Source organism: Pelobates fuscus, chromosome 1 (assembly GCF_036172605.1).
Source record: "Pelobates fuscus isolate aPelFus1 chromosome 1, aPelFus1.pri, whole genome shotgun sequence".
Taxonomy (NCBI): domain Eukaryota; kingdom Metazoa; phylum Chordata; class Amphibia; order Anura; family Pelobatidae; genus Pelobates; species Pelobates fuscus.
In genome coordinates this window covers 311,780,257-311,800,045 of record NC_086317.1, presented here as the reverse complement: position 1 = coordinate 311,800,045, position 19,789 = coordinate 311,780,257, and the positions used below count along the sequence as shown (strand labels likewise).

Sequence of the window (19,789 nt, the reverse complement as noted above, 5' to 3'; positions counted from 1 at the left end):
CTCGAAAGTAGAGAGCGCTCGAGATGCTGAGTCCAGCCCAGGCATGGTCTTCAGGAACCTCGTCAGTTGATGGTATTGGAAGCGGAGTAGCCAGGCGTGCGGAGTGTTCGGGACCAGGTCTCCCAGGGGCGTGATCGTGCCCTGTTTGTACACGTCCTTCAGCCTGCAGGGGGACGGTAGTCCCAGTGCCGTGGCGTAGCGGGGGTCCGCCGCCGGAGGGACTCGTGGGTTGTGTGATATGGGGCATAGGGGTGAGAGCTCCGGGGCCATGTCCTTATGTAGTGCCAGTCTCCTCCAGATGATCATTGTGGCATTCAGAGTTGGGTGTTGCTTCGGCAGTTTGCCTATCATGGCTTTTGGCAGCCATGGGAGGAGAGAAAGAGGCGTCTGCGAGAAGCTCGCCTCTATCAGGACCCAAAGCTTGTCTTTCGGGTTATGTGTCCATTCTATCAGCCGTTGGAGGTGGACAGCCTGACGATATTTTGCCTGGCAGTCCCAGACCCCCATGTAGCTTAGGTTTGGTGAGGGTGGCGAAGTTCAGTCTCGCTCTTCTACGGTGCCACACATAGTCTGCCATTGTCTTACGGGTTTGTGCGAGGAAGGATTTGGGGATGTGTATTGGTAGGGTTTGCAAGAGGTATAAGAGACGTGGGAGTATATTCATTTTGAGTACACTGATCCTCCCTAGCCATGTAATGTGGGGAAGGTGCCAAGAGTCCAAGTCCTTCTTTATCTGGTCGAGGAGGGGAGGGAAGTTGATGCGGAAGGTGTCCGTGAGGTCCGCCGATAGCCAGGTCCCCAGGTATTTGATTGCCTCTGTGCACTAGTGGAAGGGGAAGTCGTTCTGTAGCCTGGTCACCAGCGTTTGTGGGCATCCCACGTTGAGGATTTCAGATTTCGTGAAGTTTATTTTTAAGTTCGACAATGTGCCGTATATATCGAATTGCTGCATCAGTTCTCTGAGGGAATGTGCTGGGTTGGTTATAGTGAACAGGAGGTCATCCGCATATGCGGAGACTTTGCTGACTCCCCAACTGCCTCTGATCCCTGAGATGTCAGGTTGAGTTCTAACGGCGTTTAGAAACAGCTCCAGGCTGATGACAAAGAGCAAGGGCGACAGTGGGCAGCCCTGTACATATGCTTTATATGTTGTGTTCCTCTGCCTATATCGTGCACTAAAGCATCCTACTACGCCAGCATTGTCTTCCTGAGAAGGTGCATATGTTTTAATATGGAAAAGAACAAGGGACGAAGATCTAGAGAGAGATAGGAAACTCCTAATCTCTATTCCAGATCGACCATGGTAGGAAACCCCTTCCTAATTGTAATGCTAAAACTTAACCTTTAATGGAGATGCAATAAAACAATGTGAACACAAATAATAATAATGGTAACAAAGAAAACAAAAATAAAAATAAAATATGGAGTGGTTCCTAAATAACTGTGGTAATGGACAATAACAATCGTAGAAAAATCAAATTGTAGTCCTTGAAAACCACCTATAAGTAGAGAACTAAAGTCCAAACTGGTCCCAAATAGGGGGAGGTAGAGGGAGAAAGTCAGAGTTTTACTTCGTTTGCCCTCTAAAGCTCTTCGATGGGAAGGTTAGCAGATATAGAAAGACTGTTGCACACTAGCTAACAAGTAGGCTCTATTATCAAGTAGCACTGTAAGATACAAACTTGTAGCAAAACCCTATATCCTTAGGAGCTCCCATACATCGTACATACAGGAGACCACCCACATAGAGCAGAGGAAGTGAGTCTAGACTCGGCTAACTAAATCGCCAGCTAAAACTCCTAACTTCCATTCAATGTGCATCTAGGAGACCACCCACATAGAGCAGAGGAAGTGTAAATTCGGCTAACTGTATAGCCAAAAGGAACTCCTAACCCCAGGAATCCCTCGTAGTAAACCTCCAATGTCCCGAAAAAAGAACAAACAGTCTAGCTAGACTAAAGACTCAAACGCGCGTTTCAGCGCTTCTAAATGCGCCTTCGTCAGTATGTTTTAATATGTCATATTTCTGCTGTGTCAAAGAGAACAAGAGAAACGATACACAATTGTGAGCTATGTATTGTGAAACTATGATGCCATCAGCCTTGGACATGCTAAATGGCCCACTGCACTAATGTGGACATGGTTTATTTTAAATTATATATTGCATTTTCAGGTACCTTGGTCCACCTGGTATGTAATTGGCTTTCACAGTGGGACAAGGCCAATGGCAGGTAGAGGCAGTTTTGTGTGATGCTAGGCCAACAGTGCTCATATTTACCTCTCTTTTTAAAAAGAGGCTTAATCTAGGTAAGACAGCCTGCAGCTCAGCTAGGGATAACACCAGGGGTCAAGTCCTGGGTAAAAAAGTGCAGGAACTCACCCAAGATCCACTCCCCGCCCCCTCCCCCCAACCCCCAAAAATGATACGCTTGTATGCAGGGGCTGAGTAAGGGCACGGGGCTGAGGAGGGGGACAGGAGCAGAGGAAGAGAAACAGGAGCTTAGGAGGGGGGGGGCATGGGCTGAGGAAGGGGACAAGGGCTGAGGTAAGGGATAGGAACTGAGGAAAGGGATAGGAACTGAGGAAAGGGATAGGAACTGAGGAAAGGGATAGGAACTGAGGAAAGGGACAGGAACTGAGGGGCTGAGGAGGGGGACAGGGGCTGACTAAGGGGGCCAGGGGCTGAGGATGGGGCATGGGCTGAGGAGAGGGGACAGGGGCTGAGGAAGGGGGACAGGGGCTGAGGAAGGGGGACAGGGGCTGAGGAAGGGGGACAGGGGCTGAGGAAGGGGGACAGGGGCTGAGGAAGGAGGACAGGGGCTGAGGAAGGGGGACAGGGGCTGAGGAAGGGGGACAGGGGCTGAGGAAGGGGGACAGGGGCTGAGGAAGGGGGACAGGGGCTGAGGAAAGGGACAGGCCTGAGGAGGGGGACAGGGACTGAGGAGGGGGACAAGGACTGGGGAAAGGGACTAAGGAGGAGGGCAGGAACTGAGGAGGGGGGGACAGGGCCTTAAATAGGGGGACAGGGACTGAGGAGGGGGACAGGGACTGAGGAAAGGGATAAAAAAAACAAAAAAAACTAAAGTACCTTCCTCCCTCCCTGAGGCTTACCTTGGGCCAGGAGGGGTGGGACAGGATCTGGAACCTGCAGCCTGCAGTCAGTGGAGTAAGCCGGCCTCTCCTGATGATGTCAGGAGGAGGGGGCGTGACTTCCTCTGCTCCCCAGCGGTCCTGTGAGAAGAGCAGAGAAAGTCACGCCCCCTCCTCCTGACATCATCAGGAGAGGCCGGACGACTCCACTGACTGCAGGGGGAGAGGTGAGTTTAAAAATCCGAGTCCCCAGTCAGAGACAGGGGATTCGGATTTGTGCTCCCCCTGCTCTGGCAGCCGCTTGTGCCAGCCCTGGGTCCTGCAGGACTAGTAATGGGAACGGCGTTCCTGCTGTGGAAATAGTGCAGGAACGCCGTTCCCACGCGTTCCTGCAGGACTCGAGCCCTGGATAACACCCATTTACTGCATAAACCAACTGTGGAAGCCAGCCACTGGATCCAATGGTGCTCCCTCTAGTGGTGATTGATGTCACATACCACAAACCCATGTGGGAATGAGAAAAGGGGACTCTCACTTCAAAGTATTATGAGACACCACCTTCAATATATGGTACCATTTTGGGCTCCCTCTTTTAAAGAAGGATATTCTGGAACTAGAAAGAGTGCAGAGATGGGCTATAGAAATAATAAGAGGAATGGAAGATTTTTGTTATCACTGAAGATTACAAAAATGTTGAACATGCTCACTTAAGAAAAGAAAAAAGAGGCAAAGTGGATTATGATATTATAATACAGATTTGTACACGACTAGTACAAACACTGTATTAATAGGACTGTACAAATGACACAAGGTCACCCATTTAGAGTTCAAGAAAGAAGATTCATTAAGGGCACAGTTCTTTATACTATGAACAATAGAGTTATGGAATTATGAACTTTTCTTTTTAAACAGAACATTAAAGAATATGAGTATGTGGGGGAACTGAGTAGATTTTTAAGTCCTAACACTGCCATTTTGGGGTCAAGAAGGGTGCATACTTTTGAATCAACAGCAGTAATACCAATGTTTGAAAGGCTGAATATGATGAACTTGAGTTGTTTTGCAGTTTATAATATTCTGTGTAGCTAATTAAGATTTTTACAGACCCCAAGTTGACATTATTATGTAACTACATTGCTTGCGATTTATCAGCAGACAGTTGCATTGATGTGTTTACATTTTTGAACGCTTACTATTATCGCAAAACAGTGAATCAAGCTATTTCTATAAAATGCATAGGGAGCATGTTTTTGAATATATCCAGACCTTTTGAAAGATGTCTGAATACCTTGGTAAAATGACAAACTCATTATTATTATTATTATTATTATTATGATATTTATAGAGCGCTGTCAAATTCCGCAGCGCTTTACAATGGGTGGACGAACAGACATGTAGTTATAACCAGACAAGTTGGACACACAGGAACAGAGGGGTTGAGGGCCCTGCTCAATGAGCTTACATGCTAGAGGTAGTGGGGTAAAAGGAAACAAAAGGTAAGGATAGTATTAGACTAGTGACAGTTTCAGAAGAGGAATCAGTTGGGAGCTATTAACAGTTTAATTGATATGCTTTTATGAAGAAGTGGGTTTTTAACGATTTTTTGGAGGAGGGAAGCGAGTTCCACAGGAATGGTGCAGCCCTTGAGAAATCTTGAAGGCGAGCATCAGAGGTGGGAGTACGGACAGAAGATAGACATAAGTCTTCAGCAGATCGTAAGGGCCTAGACGGGACATACTTGTGTATAAGGGAGGATAGATAGGTGGGAGCAACATTATGTAGAGATTTGAAAGCAAGAACCAGAATTTTAAGTTGAGCTCTATATTTTATAGGAAGCCAATCTAGGGTCTGAAAGAAGGGTGAGGCATGGGAGGTGCGGGCGGACAGGAAGATAAGCCTCACCGCCGCATTCATTATGGACTGTAATGGCGCAAGTTGGGAGCACATAAGACCACTGAGAAGTGGATTACAGTAGTCAAGGCGAGAAAGGACAGTGGAATGGACCAACACCTTAGTCGCGTCTGGCGATAGATTGAACACCAGGCTTGAAGGAGAGGTCGGAGTCAAAGAGAACACCTAGGCAGCAAGCCTGCATGGTGGAGCTGATGGTAGCACCGTTGACTTGGAGGGAGACAGACACAGGAGTAACAACACTTGAGGGAGGAAAGACCAGAATATCAGTTTTGGTCAAGTTTAGTTTAAGGAAGTGGGCAGCCATCCAGTTAGAAAAAGCAGAGAGGCAGTCAGAGACACTAGTCAAGAGGGACGGGGAGAGATCAGGAGAGGACAGGTAGATTTGCGTGTCATCTGCATAGAAATGATATTGGAAGCCAAAGGAGCTAATGAGTTTACCAAGGGAGGCAGTATAGATGGAGAACAGTAGGGGACCAAGGACTGAACCTTGGGGGACACCAACAGAGAGGAGTTGGGGAGAAGAAGCAGAGCCAGAAAAAGAAACACTGAAAGAGCGCTGGGAGAGGTAGGAGGAGCACCAGGAGAGAGCAATATCTTGTAGACCGATATTGCGGAGGATGAGCAGAAGCTGTTGATGATCAACAGTGTCAAAAGCCGCAGACAGGTCAAGGAGAATTAGGATAGAGTAGTGACCACAAGATTTTGCAGCGAGTAGATCATTGGATGCTTTGGTCAATGCCGTTTCCACAGAGTGCTTAGCGCGGAAACCAGACTGAAGCGGGTGTAGCAGAGAGTTGGACTCGAGGAAGTTTGTCAATCTCGCATACACAATTCTTTCAAGGATCTTGGATGCAAAAGGCAGTAGCGAGATAGGACAGCAGTTGGATGGGGAGTGAGGGTCAAGATTGGGCTTCTTTAGAATTGGGGTTACAGTTGCATGTTTGAAGGGCGATGGAAATATACCAGAGGGGAGAGAGAGAGATTGAGAATTTTAGTGAGAGGTGGAGAAAGAGAAGAAGACAGAGTACGGATGAGATGCGAGGGAATTGGATCTAGGGAGCAGGTGGTGGGGCGGGAGGACTGGAGCAGAGCAGAAACCTCTTCTAATGTAGCGGGTGCGAATGAACATGGAACAGCAGAGGGAGTGAAGTTAGGGGAAGTATTGTAAGGGGAAGAAGAAAGATGAGAGATCTCTTCTTTGATTGTAGAGATCTTGTCAGTGAAGTGAGTTGCAAAGTCAGAGGCGGTCAAGTTAGTAGGTGGAGGAGGAACAGCAGGGCGAAGAAGAGAGTTAAATGTGTGAAATAGTCATTTGGGTTTGCAGGAGAGTGTAATTATGAGGGTATTGAAGTAAAAAACTTTTGCAGAGGAAAGAGCCAAGCTGTGTGAGCTCAGCATAAATTTATAGTGGAGAAAGTCAGATGCACAGTGAGACTTTCTCCAACAGTGTTCAGCAGTTCTGGAGCATTTTTGGAGGTACCGAGTGAGCTTGGTGTGCCAGGGTTGTTGTTGGGGGGACCTGCGGCGTTTAAATGTACAAGGTGCCATTATGTCTAGTTGAGAGGAGAGGGTGGAATTGTAGAAGGAGGTTGCAGAACTAGGACAGGGGAGGTTGGAGATAGGTAAAAGGAGAGTTTGGAGATTAGTGGAGAAATGCTCTAGGTCAAGACATTGGAGGTTTCTGTGAGAGTGATATTCAGACAGTGGTGTCAATTGGGTCTTAGGTATGCCAATGTCAAAAGTCAGCAGATGGTGGTCAGATAGAGAAAAAGGAATATTGGAGAGATTAGAGGCAGTACAGAGGTTGGTGAAGGCAAGATCAAGAGTGTTTCCTGCTGTATGGGTTGCTAAATTGGACCATTGCATAAGGCCAAAGGAGGAGGTTACAGAGAGCAGTCGAGAGGCATCAGTGCAATTGGGGTTATTGATTGGGATATTGAAATCCCCAAGTATAAGGGAAGGAGTGCTAGATGAGAGCAAGTGGGGAAGCCAGGAAGAAAAGTGCTCAATGAATAGTCTAGGATAACCGGGGGGGACGGTAGATGATAGCAAGTCTTAAAGGAGTAGGTGTAAATAGGTGGACAGTGTGAACTTCAAAAGAAGAAAAGGATAGGGCAGGGGGAGTTATGATTGGTTGAAAGGTACATTGAGGGAATAGAAGGATGCCTACGCCGCCTCCTTTATAGTTGAGTCTGGGAGTGTGAGAGAATTGTAGCCCACCAAAACATAAAGAGGCAGGAGTAGCACTATGAGAGGGGGACAGCCAGGTCTCTGTAAGTGCAAGCAGTGTGAGTGAGTTTGAGATGAAAAGGTCGTGTATGGTTGTTAATTTTAAATTACTGCAGATGGAGCGGGCATTCCAGAGTGCACAATGAATTTTAATAAGTGAGGGTAAAGGGCAGGGTATTGTGATGAGGTTTGTGAGGTTTCTGGTTGTTTTAGTGTGTGTAGAGAAGGTGAAGGGTCCTGGATTGGGAGAGACGTCACCAGCTGCTAGAAGTAGGAGGAGAGAAAGTGACAGGAGGTGTGAATGGGTTTTGTATGCATGGGGTATACGATGAGATCGATTGTGGGTTGGAGTGAGAGAGTAGAAAAATGAGTGTAAGGCATGAGATGAGAGAAGGGGGGAGTGTAGCAGAGAAGGGCATATGTAAATGTGGATGCCGGATGAGTGAAGTGGGTGTAAGGAGAGATTTTTATATTGAGGGAGAGTGAGGAAATAAAGAGGAGGAGAAAACAGATCATTGCTAAACTGTGAAAAATGAAAATTGGAGATAATTGGAATATCAAGAGCAGGTGAAGGTAGGAAAAATTAGTTATATGGGTTAAAAAGTACAGGAGTGTACTAATAAGAGGCAGGTTTCTGTAACCTAACTAAAATGTAAAACAAATAACATACCGTCGTACAAACTGAAGGTGGGGGTTTGGCAATTTATAGATATAGTCTTACAACAATTTGGCATTATAGGCAGTTTCAGAGAGAGTATTATGACTCTATATACTAATCCACCGGCAACGATTAGTGGCCCAGCCGTGGAATCAGAATATTTTTATATAAAGAACGGTACACGGCAGGGTTGCCCATTGGCCCCCATACTCTATATTCTGGCTATGGAACCCCTTGCGGCTCTAATTAGACAACAAGATGGAGTGCAGGGCATTCGGGTTAGCCAAATGAAACATAAGATCATTTTATTTGACGATGACGCCCTTCTGACTCAGACGAACCCCATTGAGTCCATACCGGTAGCTTTGAAACTGATGGTGGAATATGGCAAATTTTCAAATTAACATAACTAAGACACAGATATACATTTTTGGGCTCCATACTTTAGAGAAAAAACAGCTCAGGGACCGCTTTGAGTTCAATTGGGAACGCAGCTCCATAGATTATTTGGGGGCGAAGATCACGATATCATTCGATGATCTGATCAGTACAAACTATTTAAAGAATTTACTAGAAGAATTTAGTACTAGAAGAATTTAGTACACATTTCAAGAAATGGAGCAGGGTCAAACTATCGTGGTTGGGTAGGATAGAATCAACAAAAGCTTTCTTGCTTCCAAAGATAATGTACCTGTTTAGGATGATCCCACTCAGAGTTAGTTAAAAAATCTTGAACTGCTTTCAAGCAGCCATCTGTTAATTTATTTGGGCCATCAAGAAACCTAGAGTTTCTCAAAGAATACTTAAGAAATCAGGGAAAAACTGAGGTCTTGGATTCCCTGACGTACATGTGCTACATAAAGCACGTTATCCCATTATTTAGCTTGGGACAAAAATAACAACACTACCAACTTATGGAAGGGAATTGAAACTCTAGAATTTAAAGCCGACTTTCTCTACAACTGTTTTGTTAAGGTTATTTTGAGTTCTGTTAAAATTATAAGGAAAAAGTTTAGTCAAATAAATGGAATTTCACTTTCTTCCCCATTAGAACTTTTGGAGGTTAATGCTAGAGATTTGGATTTGAGTAGTTGGAGTAGATGTGGTATCAACCAGCTCTCGATTATCCTCTTTAAGGGTGCCTTACTCTCCTTCTATTTACTACAGAATACCTATTCCCTTGCCCCAGGAGAAGTGTTTTCATATTTGAGAGTTAAAAGTTATTTATCTACTAAACAAATTTTAGACCATAATGACATCACTGTTTTTTTTAGAGAATCATGAACCTCAGAAAAGAATATCTTGATCACTCAAACTTCTTAGTATTAATGATATCTTTGCGAAAGAGCCTCCAATACTGAAATGGGAATTAGCTTTTAAGAAAACGTTTGAGCCACATATCTGGAAACAAAGTATAAAACGGGTCAAAAAAGGTATATACTGTGTAAATTTGATTGAGCTATATTTTAAAATGTTATATAGGTGGGACATGGTTCCATCTAAATTAAGCAAAATGTACAATGACTATTCAGATCAATGTTGGAGATGTAGCAACACCAAGGAATCCCACCTCCATATTTGGTGGGAGTGCTCATGGCTGGATACTTTCAAAAACAATCTAAAAGTCCCCGCAACTTTGTCTCCTCCATTTAGACCCTCCCAACTGGATAAACATTCACTTAACTTAATGATCCATATTATGCTGGCAGTAAAAATATGCACAGCCAGAAACTGGAAAAAGCAAGGGCATCAAAATTATTATTATTGCCATTTATATAGCGCCAACAGATTCCGTAGCGCTTTACAATATTTTGAGAGGGGGGATGTAACAATAAAATTGACATGAAATAGCATCTCAAATAAACTACCAATGCTCTATGGAGAAAGGGTTATTTTTTGTGAATAATCATTTGGCCCTATATAAAAATCTGGAGGAAATGGAAACTTCTTCCTGTACTACTACACTCTAGATTGTGCTCTAGATATTTTAACTGAGATTTTTAAACTGTGAATCTCAGGCTAAACGGTTTTAAGAGATAATCCTGAACCACCTTCCCCCACGTCCGTATGAATGATGTATGTAGTATGAATGTGGATAGAATGTTGATTGATTAATTCAGAAAATATTTCTGAAGCATTGTGCTAAAACATGTATATGTATTTTAATGTCAAGTTCTGTTTTGTACCCTATATGCTTCAGACTTTAATAAAGATGATATATATAATAACATACCGTCACAAGATATATACACCCCAAAGGGAAGTTTAAAATAGGGGATTATAAGATACAAAAAGTAAAACAGGAAAATACAACCTGAAAATCAGGATGGTATAGGATCTAGAAATAAAAAACTAAATATGGTAAAATACATATAGAAGAAACAATAGCTCCAGCAGTAAGAGAACTTACAAGATGGTGAATATTGTAAAGAAAATATAACAAGTTTAATTCAAAGTTGCACTTACATACAAACAAGGACAGCAAGCTTGTCTTCACTAGCCAGTGGATCAATAGAGAATCCATTTTTTTTTTTTGTCCATATTATACAGTACTTATAAACTTCCGCCTATGGGATTCTTGTCATCCCACCACCATATATTTATTCATCTCGGAACTATGTGCTTGTAGTATTGTTTCATGTTAGACGAATTTCAGTGTTACACTGTCCGTGTGGGGACACTGAATCATCGGCATCTCCTCACATGGAAGCAGGAACAGGAAGTCCTGACTTGCGTTCCACGGAGGAACGCATAAGATTGCTTCACACGCCGGAACCATATATTGCGTTCCACAGTGGAACGCATGCGATCAGCAAGCAACACCTTGAAGCTCTAGATGGACCGCTATTTAAACCATGTTTTATGTCCATTTTAATTTGTAATTTTGTCCAGCACACTACACTTCATCTCCCAGGATCGAAGGATTCTCTGGCTAGTAGTGATGTCGCGAACATAACATTTTCAGGTTCGCGAATGGCGAACGCGAACTTCCGCAAACGTTCGTGAACCGGGCGAACCGCCATAGACTTCAATGGGCAGGCGAATTTTAAAACCCACAGGGACTCTTTCTGGCCACAATAGTGATGGAAAAGTTGTTTCAAGGGGACTAACACCTGGACTGTGGAATGCCGGAGGGGGATCCATGGCAAAATTCCCATGGAAATTACACAGTTGATGCAGAGTCTGGTTTTAATCCATAAAGGGCATAAATCACCTAACATTCCTAAATCACAATGGATATGGATTGACACCTGACATATGACATATGACATATTGACACCTTGACATATGGATTGACACCTGTCCTCAGAGACCCTGATACACACTGACACAGAGCAGAATAGGGACTGTTCCCCCTACATAGGGTCACTTGGCAGATATGGATTGACACCTATCCTAAGGATCCCTGATACACACTGACACAGAGCAGAATAGGGACTGTTCCCCCTACTTAGGGTCACTTGGAAGATATGGATTTACACCTATCCTAAGGATCCCTGATACACACCACAGAGCAGAATAGGGACTGTTCCCCCTACATAGGATCACTTGGCAGATATGGATTGACACCTATCCTAAGGATCCCTGATACACACTGACACAGAGCAGAATAGGGACTGTTCCCCCTACATAGGGTCACTTGGCAGGTATGGATTGACACCTATCCTAAGGATCCCTGATACACACTGACACAGAGCAGAATAGGGACTGTTGCCCCTACATAGGGTCACTTGGAAGATATGGATTTACACCTATCCTAAGGATCCCTGATACACACCACAGAGCAGAATAGGGACTGTTCCCCCTTCATAGGGTCACTTGGCAGATATGGATTGACACCTGTCCTCAGGGACCCTGATACACACTGGGGGGGTGGGAAAACCTACTGTCCTCCCCCCCTCCCCCACCCCTGTGCGGTGGGTGGGGGCCATAAAAATAATGAGGGGGGACCTAAATCACAATGGGGGGGTGGGGCCATAAATCACAATGGATTGTGCGCGGTGGGTGGGGGCCATAAATCACAATGGGGGCGGGGCTGGGTGGGGGCCATAAAAATAATGAGGGGGGGACCTACTGTCCTCCCCCCCCGGCCCCCACCCCTGCGCGGTGGGTGGGGGCCATAAAAATAATGAGGGGGGACCTACTGTCCTCCCCTCCGGCCCCCACCCCTATGCGGTGGGTGGGAGCCATAAATCACAATGGGGGACCTACTGTCCCCCCCCACCCCTGCGCGGTGGGTGGGGGCCATAAAAATAATGAGGGGGGGACCTGCTGTCCTCCCCACCTGGCCCCCACCCCTGCGCGGTGGGTGGGGGCCATGAAAATAATGAGGGGGGGGACCTACTGTCCTCCCCCCGGCCCCCACCCCTGCGCGGTGGGTGGGGGCCATAAAAATAATGAGAGGGGGGACCTACTGTCCTCCCCCCTGGCCCCCACCCCTGCGCGGTGGGTGGGGGCCATAAAAATAATGAGGGGGGACCTACTGTCCTCCCCCCCTGGCCCCCACCCCTGAGCGGTGGGTGGGGGCCCTAAAAAAAACAATAAGGGGGGGGCCTACTGTCCCCCCCAGCCCCCACCCCTGAGTGGTGGGTGGGGGCCCTAAATAAAAATCCCCCCCCCCAATCAAAGGTGACTAGGGGTCCCCAAGCCCCTAGTCACTCATCCCCCACCCCAAAAGAAGTTACCCCCTACCTACCCCCCTCACCCTAAATAATAGTGAGGGGGGAATAAAATAACTAACCTGTAAAGACAAATTCAACTTACCATTTGACGTCTTCTTTTTTCTAAAATCTTCTTTTTTCAGCCCCAAAAAAGGGCAAATAAAAAGCCATAAGAACCGACGCAATTGAAAAAAAAAAAAAAAAACGAGCGCAAAAAATAATAATCCATCTTCACCCATAGAGGGCTGCGCGCAGACTGAGCTCTGCAGGGCGGGGGAAGGCTTATAAAGCCTTGCCACGCCCTGCAATTAGGCTAAGAACACTCTGATTGGCTGGTTTAAGCCAATCAGAGTGCTCTTTGTCATTTTACACAGCATGGGAAAATTCTAAAGCACTTTCCCACGCTGTGTAAAATGAGACAGAGCACTTTGATTGGTTAGATTCCAAGCCCACCAATCAGAGTGCTCTTTGTCATTTTACACAGAGTGGGAAAATCCCCCCCCCCCCCCCCCCGCTGAGCTCAGTCTGCGCGGAGCCCTCCATGGGTGAAGATGGATTGTTTTTTTTTGCGCTCGTTTATTTTTTATTTTTTTTTTTATTGCGTCGGTTCTTATGGCTTTTTATTTGGATTTTTTGGGGGCTGATAAAAGAAGATTTTAGAAAAAAGAAGACGTCAAATGGTAAGTTGAATTTTTCTTTACAGATTAGTTATTTTATTCCCCCCTCACTATTTTTTAGGGTGAGTAGGATAGGTAGGGGGTAACTTCTTTTGGGGTGGGGGGGGTGGGTGACTAGGGGCTTGGGGACCCCTAGTCACCTTTGATTGGGGGGGGTTTATTTAGGGCCCCCACCCACCACTCAGGGGTGGGGGCTGGGGGGAACAGTAGGTCCCCCCCTTATCGTTTTTTTTAGGGCCCCCACCCACCGCTCAGGGGTGGGAGCCAGGGGGGAGGACTGTAGGTCCCCCCCCCATTATTTTTATGGCCCCCACCCACCGCGCAGGGGTGGGGGCCAGGGGGGAGGGGGCCAGGGGGTAGGTCCTCCCCCTCATTATTTTTATGGCCCCCACCCACCGCGCAGGGGTGGGGGCCGGGGGGAGGACAGTAGGTCCCCCCCTCATTATTTTCATGGCCCCCACCCACCGCGCATGGGTGGGGGCCAGGGGGGAGGACAGTAGGTCCCCCCCTCATTATTTTTATGGCCCCCACCCACCGCGCAGGGGTGGGGGCAGGGGGTGGATAGTAGGTCCCCCCCATTGTGATTTATGGCCCCCACCCACCACGTAGGGGTGGGGGACGGGGGGAGGACAGTAAGTCCCCCCTCATTATTTTTATGGCCCCCACCCACCGCGCAGGGGTGGGGGCGGAGGGGAGGACATTAGGTTCCCCTCCCCAGTGTGTATCAGGGTCCCTGAGGACAGGTGTCAATCCATATCTTCCAAGTGACCCTAAGTAGGGGGAACAGTCCCTATTCTGCTCTGTGTCAGTGTGTATCAGGGATCCTTAGGATAGGTGTCAATCCATATCTGCCAAGTGACCCTATGTAGGGGGAACAGTCCCTATTCTGCTCTGTGTCAGTGTGTATCAGGGATCCTTAGGATAGGTGTCAATCCATATCTGCCAAGTGACCCTATGTAGGGGGAACAGTCCCTATTCTGCTCTGTGTCAGTGTGTATCAGGGATCCTTAGGATAGGTGTCAATCCATATCTGCCAAGTGACCCTATGTAGGAGGAACAGTACCTATTCTGCTCTGTGTCAGTGTCTGGGGGGTGTATCTGCAGTAATACAGAGTGTCTGGAGGGAGTATCTGCAGTAACACTGGGTGTCTGGAGGGAGTACCTGCAGTAACACAGGGTGTCTGGAGGGAGTATCTGCAGTAACACAGAGTGTCTGGGGGGAGTATCTGCAGTAACACAGAGTGTCTGGGGGGAGTATCTGCAGTAACACAGAGTGTCTGGAGGGAGTATCTGCAGTAACACAGAGAGTCTGGGGGGAGTATCTGCAGTAATACAGAGTGTCTGGGGGGAGTATCTGCTTGTAACATTTATATGCACTGAAAAAAAAAATTATAATAAATTAAAAAAATAAAATAAATGAATGCAGCTTCCGAATGAATCTTAAATGGATGCTGTCCAGGAGGTGGGAGGGTCTGGAAGGGAGGGTCTGCTGCTGATTGGCTGGAATGTGTCTGCTGAATGTGAGGTACAGGGTCAAAGTTTACTCAATGATAACGAATAGGGGGCGGACCGAACATCGCATATGTTCGCCCGCCGCTGCGAACGCGAACACGCTATGTTCGCCGGGAACTATTCGCCAGCGAACTGGCCGGGACATCACTGCTGGCTAGTGGAGATAAGCTTGCTGTCCTTGTTTGTATTTTACAGTGTGTGTGAGGTACATTTTCTTAGGGTGGTTAATTCCACGTGTCTATATATAGTGACTATTTTGTGTGTTAATAACATACCATATTTTTCCGTGTTTAAGATGCCCCCATTTATAAGATAAACCCTATTTTTTTAGGCCAAAATTAAGAATGAAAGATTTTAAACATCAAATAGAACAACTTTGATATTTTAGAGGTGTCTTCTGAGGAGAACAACACACTTCTGATTCTCATGCCTCCCCTGAGCTACAGTACTCTGTGAAGTTAATGGCTCCATAGTGCATGATGGGACACAACAGCTCCCTCAATGCAGCAATTTTAGATGAAAACAAAATCGAAACAAAAAATCTTATACACGAAAATATATGGTACCTTTTTTAAGTTTAACTTTGACATGCCACATTTAATAGATAATTATCTGTCCTAATAATTTCCAAAACCTTTACCATGCCAAGAACCACACTCTACCTTATTATTATTTATAATACAGTGAACATTATCCTAAACCAGTGTTTCTCAACATTTTACAGAGAAGTACCCCTGCAGGTCTATAAAATAAATTCTCAAAAAAGGAATTTCTGTTAATTTAAATTCCAAATGAAACATGTAGACACTGATATTTAAGTTAATTCCATATTGGAGATCAAGCATGGTTAAAGGAAGTATATTTTCAAATATTTTTAAAATAAATATCACATAATGTGAATATTGTGTATGAGCTCTTTAATCTAAAGTGTAAAAGTCACAAAATAAAAAAAATAATACACACATAATAGAGTGTACACACGCACACATTTACACACAGAGAACACTAACACACACATTTACAAACAGTGGACACTGACCAATACGCATTTACACACAGAGGAAACTGACATACACACACACACACACACACACTCATTTACACACAGAGTTCACTGACACATTAATTTGTGCACAGGAAACAGAAAGTGTGGTGTTGTGTATACCAGTGTGGTGTTGTGTATATCATCTGCAGTAAATCAACCCTTCTACAACTGCAACAATTTGGCATTTTGGAGGAACTCATGTACAAGCTAGTGTAAACAAATGTAATTGAATCAATTAGATTTTCTCAATTTTTTCTGATTGCCTAAATTATTTGCTTTGGTTATTAATTACTGTATTTTAGACTCAAGTTGTCCTTGTATATGCAAATATTGGCTGGCAGGGGAAAAACTGAGCCCTCTCTCTCACATCTAAAACCAGTGAAGGTCAGTGTAAGGCTGGCCTCGCATACAAACTCGATTTTATCAATCTCCCAGGACCCATTGCGTGGGAATCCTTGAAAGATGACGGCATCGTGCCAGAGTCCTGCAGGAAGAGTTTGGAATGGGGCAATGCATGCACCTGTCACCCCGTGGGTGAGGAGGCTATCCAATTTGGTGAGTATGGCAGCTGTTGGAGACTGCCTAACTCCCTTAATTGGACACCCGTGTCTGCACGCTGTGTGAGTGATGTTAGACCCAGTCTGGAACTATTTTGAGCTGGAGCTCCATCTGCTCCTGGTGTATGCCCTGCTTTTCATGCATATACACCTGGGATACGTATAATAGAGGTTGAGAAATCAGGTCCAAAACCATAGTTTGTCGTTTGTTGTTGTTTGTAGCCTCTAGAGAGTTAGTTTGTGGTATTAGTAAGGTAGTTTGTAGTACAAAATAGGACACACGTGTATTCTTTTACTTGCAGGACACAAAATGACAGTGACAAAGAACAAAGAGATATTGATAGGAGATTTCGAGACAAAGAACAAGAGAGGCCAAGGTATCGGATGGATGATGGCAGAAAGCAGAGAACACATTATGAGTTTGAAAAGTTTATGAGGAGGAATGAAGACGAACAGAAGTGGGGAAAGGGATACAACCAGGACCGAGGAAAGAAGGGGAGCCACAACTCTAGCTTTGCAATGGATGCAGTAGACAAACTGGGTAAAGAGGACAAGTGTGATGACATGGCATCCAAAAAGGAGCGCATAAGAAATAAGGTTCTTTTATTCTTTTAGGATCATTTCTCATTTCCAAATAGGCCTCGGTAATGAGTGTCCTTTATGCACCAAAAAACTAAAGTTGCATAAAGATGTTTAATATTAATACATACAATATCATATATTTGCATCTTTTCTGGATGTTATCAATATAATTCATATTAATCATTATAGTAATGTTTGCTAAACATGTTAAGGCAAAATTCACACAAGGGCAACCTTTATGAATTTAAAATGAAAGACAATACTGCTTGTACATGCAGTTTAGCTTGTTTCTACAGCTCTACTTAGTAAGGTGCCAATTTTCCAACTTCACTCATGCGCACATGTCCCAGTATAATATTTTGGCTGCCAAACTTTCTTCCAAACCATGCCATCATTTTCTTTCTTTAAGTATAATCCGATATTATTTTGCAATTTGCTAACAATATATTTTCCCATAAAAGTTTGCTAAATTATCCTGCCACCATGTTTTTATATTTCCCAGTTCATTCTATGTGTTTCCATTCTGGAACCATGTCATCAAATTTTTGCCTTCACCATTTCATTCCATTTTTATTTCTCATTTCAAGAAGAGATGAATACGTGTTTGAATTCAGAATTGAAAAGTTATCTACCAAATGTTTTCCATTTCTGTCTCTATGCAGCAAATTTAATTTCATAAGAATTGTATATAATATTAGAAAGGGTAATTGACACCATATATAATATTTTTGCAATCTTGATGCACAAAACAAATGCAATCTTAATATGAAATTTAAGTGTCATCATGTATGTTCTAAGGAAGTGAAAAATCAACCCACATTAGCTACTCCTGATATATACAGTATCTCACAAAAGTGAGTACACCCCTTGCATTTTTGTAAATATTTTATTAAATCAACACTGAATAAATAACACTCTCTTACAATGTAAAGAAGTAAGTGTACAGCCTGTATAACATTGTAAATTAGCTGTCCCCTCAAAACAACTCAACACACAGCCATTAATGTCTAAACCGTTGGCAAAAAAAAGTGAGTACCCCCCTAAGTGGAAATGTCCAAATTAGGCGCAAAGTGTCAATATTTTGTGTGGCCACCATTATTTTCCAGCACTGCCTTAACCCTCATGGGCATGGAGTTCACCAGAGTTTCACAGGTTGCCGCTGGAGTCCTCTTCCACTCCTCCATGACAACATCACAGACCTGGTGGATGTTAGAGACCTTGCGCTCCCCCACCCTCCGTTTGAGGATGCCCCACAGATGCTCAATAGGGTTTAGGTCTGGAGACATGCTTGACCAGTCCATCACCTTTACCTTCAGCTTCTTTAGCAAGGCAGTGGTTGTCTTGGAGGTGTGTTTGGAGTCGTAATCATGTTGGAATACTGCCCTGCGGCCCAGTCTCAGAAGGGAGGGGATCATGCTCTGCTTCAGTATGTCACAGTACATGTTGGCATTCATGGTTCCCTCAATAACCTGTAGCTCCCCAGTGCCGGCAGCAGGCCTGGACTGGCCATCGGGCACGCTGGGAAAATGCCCGGTGGGCCGCGGTGGCCATGGGCCGAGGCTGGCAGGGGAGGTCACAGGACTATGCGCCGGCACTATGCGGCTGGGGAGGGAGAAGAGGACGCGGCGGAGCTCTATCTTGCAGCTCCGCCGGGTTCCTCTTGCGAGATCTGGGGCATTCACTCACCACTAGGACCACCAGGGATGGTGTGAGAGTGCCGCCACCTCCCTCCCAGGTACCACAGTGCCAGTCCCCCCCTCCCAGGTACCACCGTGCCGGTCCCCCCTCCCAGGCTAAAGGTAAGAAGGGAGGGGGGATATAATGCCTGCTTATTTTATTATTTGTTTGTTTTTTACCCCTCCCCCCGCCCCCAAACACACAATCCCTTCTAACATTTACACTCAGCACCCTCACACAATCACACACAGCATACACAGCACACTCACACACATCACCATCACACACAGCACTCTCACACTCAGCACTCTCACACACATCATACACAACACACATCACCCACAGCATACACAGCACCCTCACACACATCACATACAGTACCCTCACACACATCACACTCAGCACTCTCACACACATCACACTCAGCATTCTCACACACATCACCCACAGCACCCTCACACACATCACTCTCACACACATCATACACAGCACCCACACACACAAATCACCCACAGCACCCTCACACACACAAATCAAATTACCCACAGCACCCTCACACACACAAATCACCCACAACACTCATACACATCATACACAACACCCACACACACACGTCACCCACACCACCCTCACACAAAGCACCCACAACACCCTCACACACAGCACTCTCACACAAATCACACAAGCACCCTCACACACAAATCACACACAGCACCCACACACACAAATCACACACAGCACCCACACACCCAGCTCCCTCACACACCGCACCTACACACACAAATCACACACAGCTCCCTCACACACAGCACCCTCACACACAGCACCCTCACACACACAGCACCCTCACACACACAGCACCCCTCATACACAGCACCCTCACACATAGCACAGCACACCTCACACACATACTGCACCCCTCACATACACCCACTGCACCCTTCACATACACACACAACCCCCCAACACACTGCACCACACACATACACAATACTTCCAAACATATTTATATAATATAAATATATACAGCACCCCTCACACACATACTGCACCCCTAAACACATTACATTCCAGACACACACTAGATCCCTTACCCAACTCTGGATCATCTACACACATACACACACTAGATCCCTATATACACTCTGAATCCGTTATATACGCACACTCACTAGATCTCCTATACA

General features: G+C 45.4%; 1 protein-coding gene across 3 annotated transcripts in view; it reads left to right on the top strand.

The window, feature by feature from the left end:
- UPF3A (UPF3A regulator of nonsense mediated mRNA decay) overlaps window positions 1-19,789 on the top strand; it is a 38,257-nt gene that overhangs the window by 13,478 nt on the left and 4,990 nt on the right. Inside the window, exon 9 of one of the 3 annotated variants that reach the window (XM_063458607.1) lies at window positions 16,646-16,940. The exons of 1 other annotated variant lie outside the window; for it this stretch is intronic. In XM_063458607.1, the coding sequence (XP_063314677.1) occupies window positions 16,646-16,940 (295 nt within the window). The remainder of the gene's footprint in view (window positions 1-16,645; window positions 16,941-19,789) is intronic. One more of the 3 variants, XM_063458614.1, reaches the window with a different exon arrangement.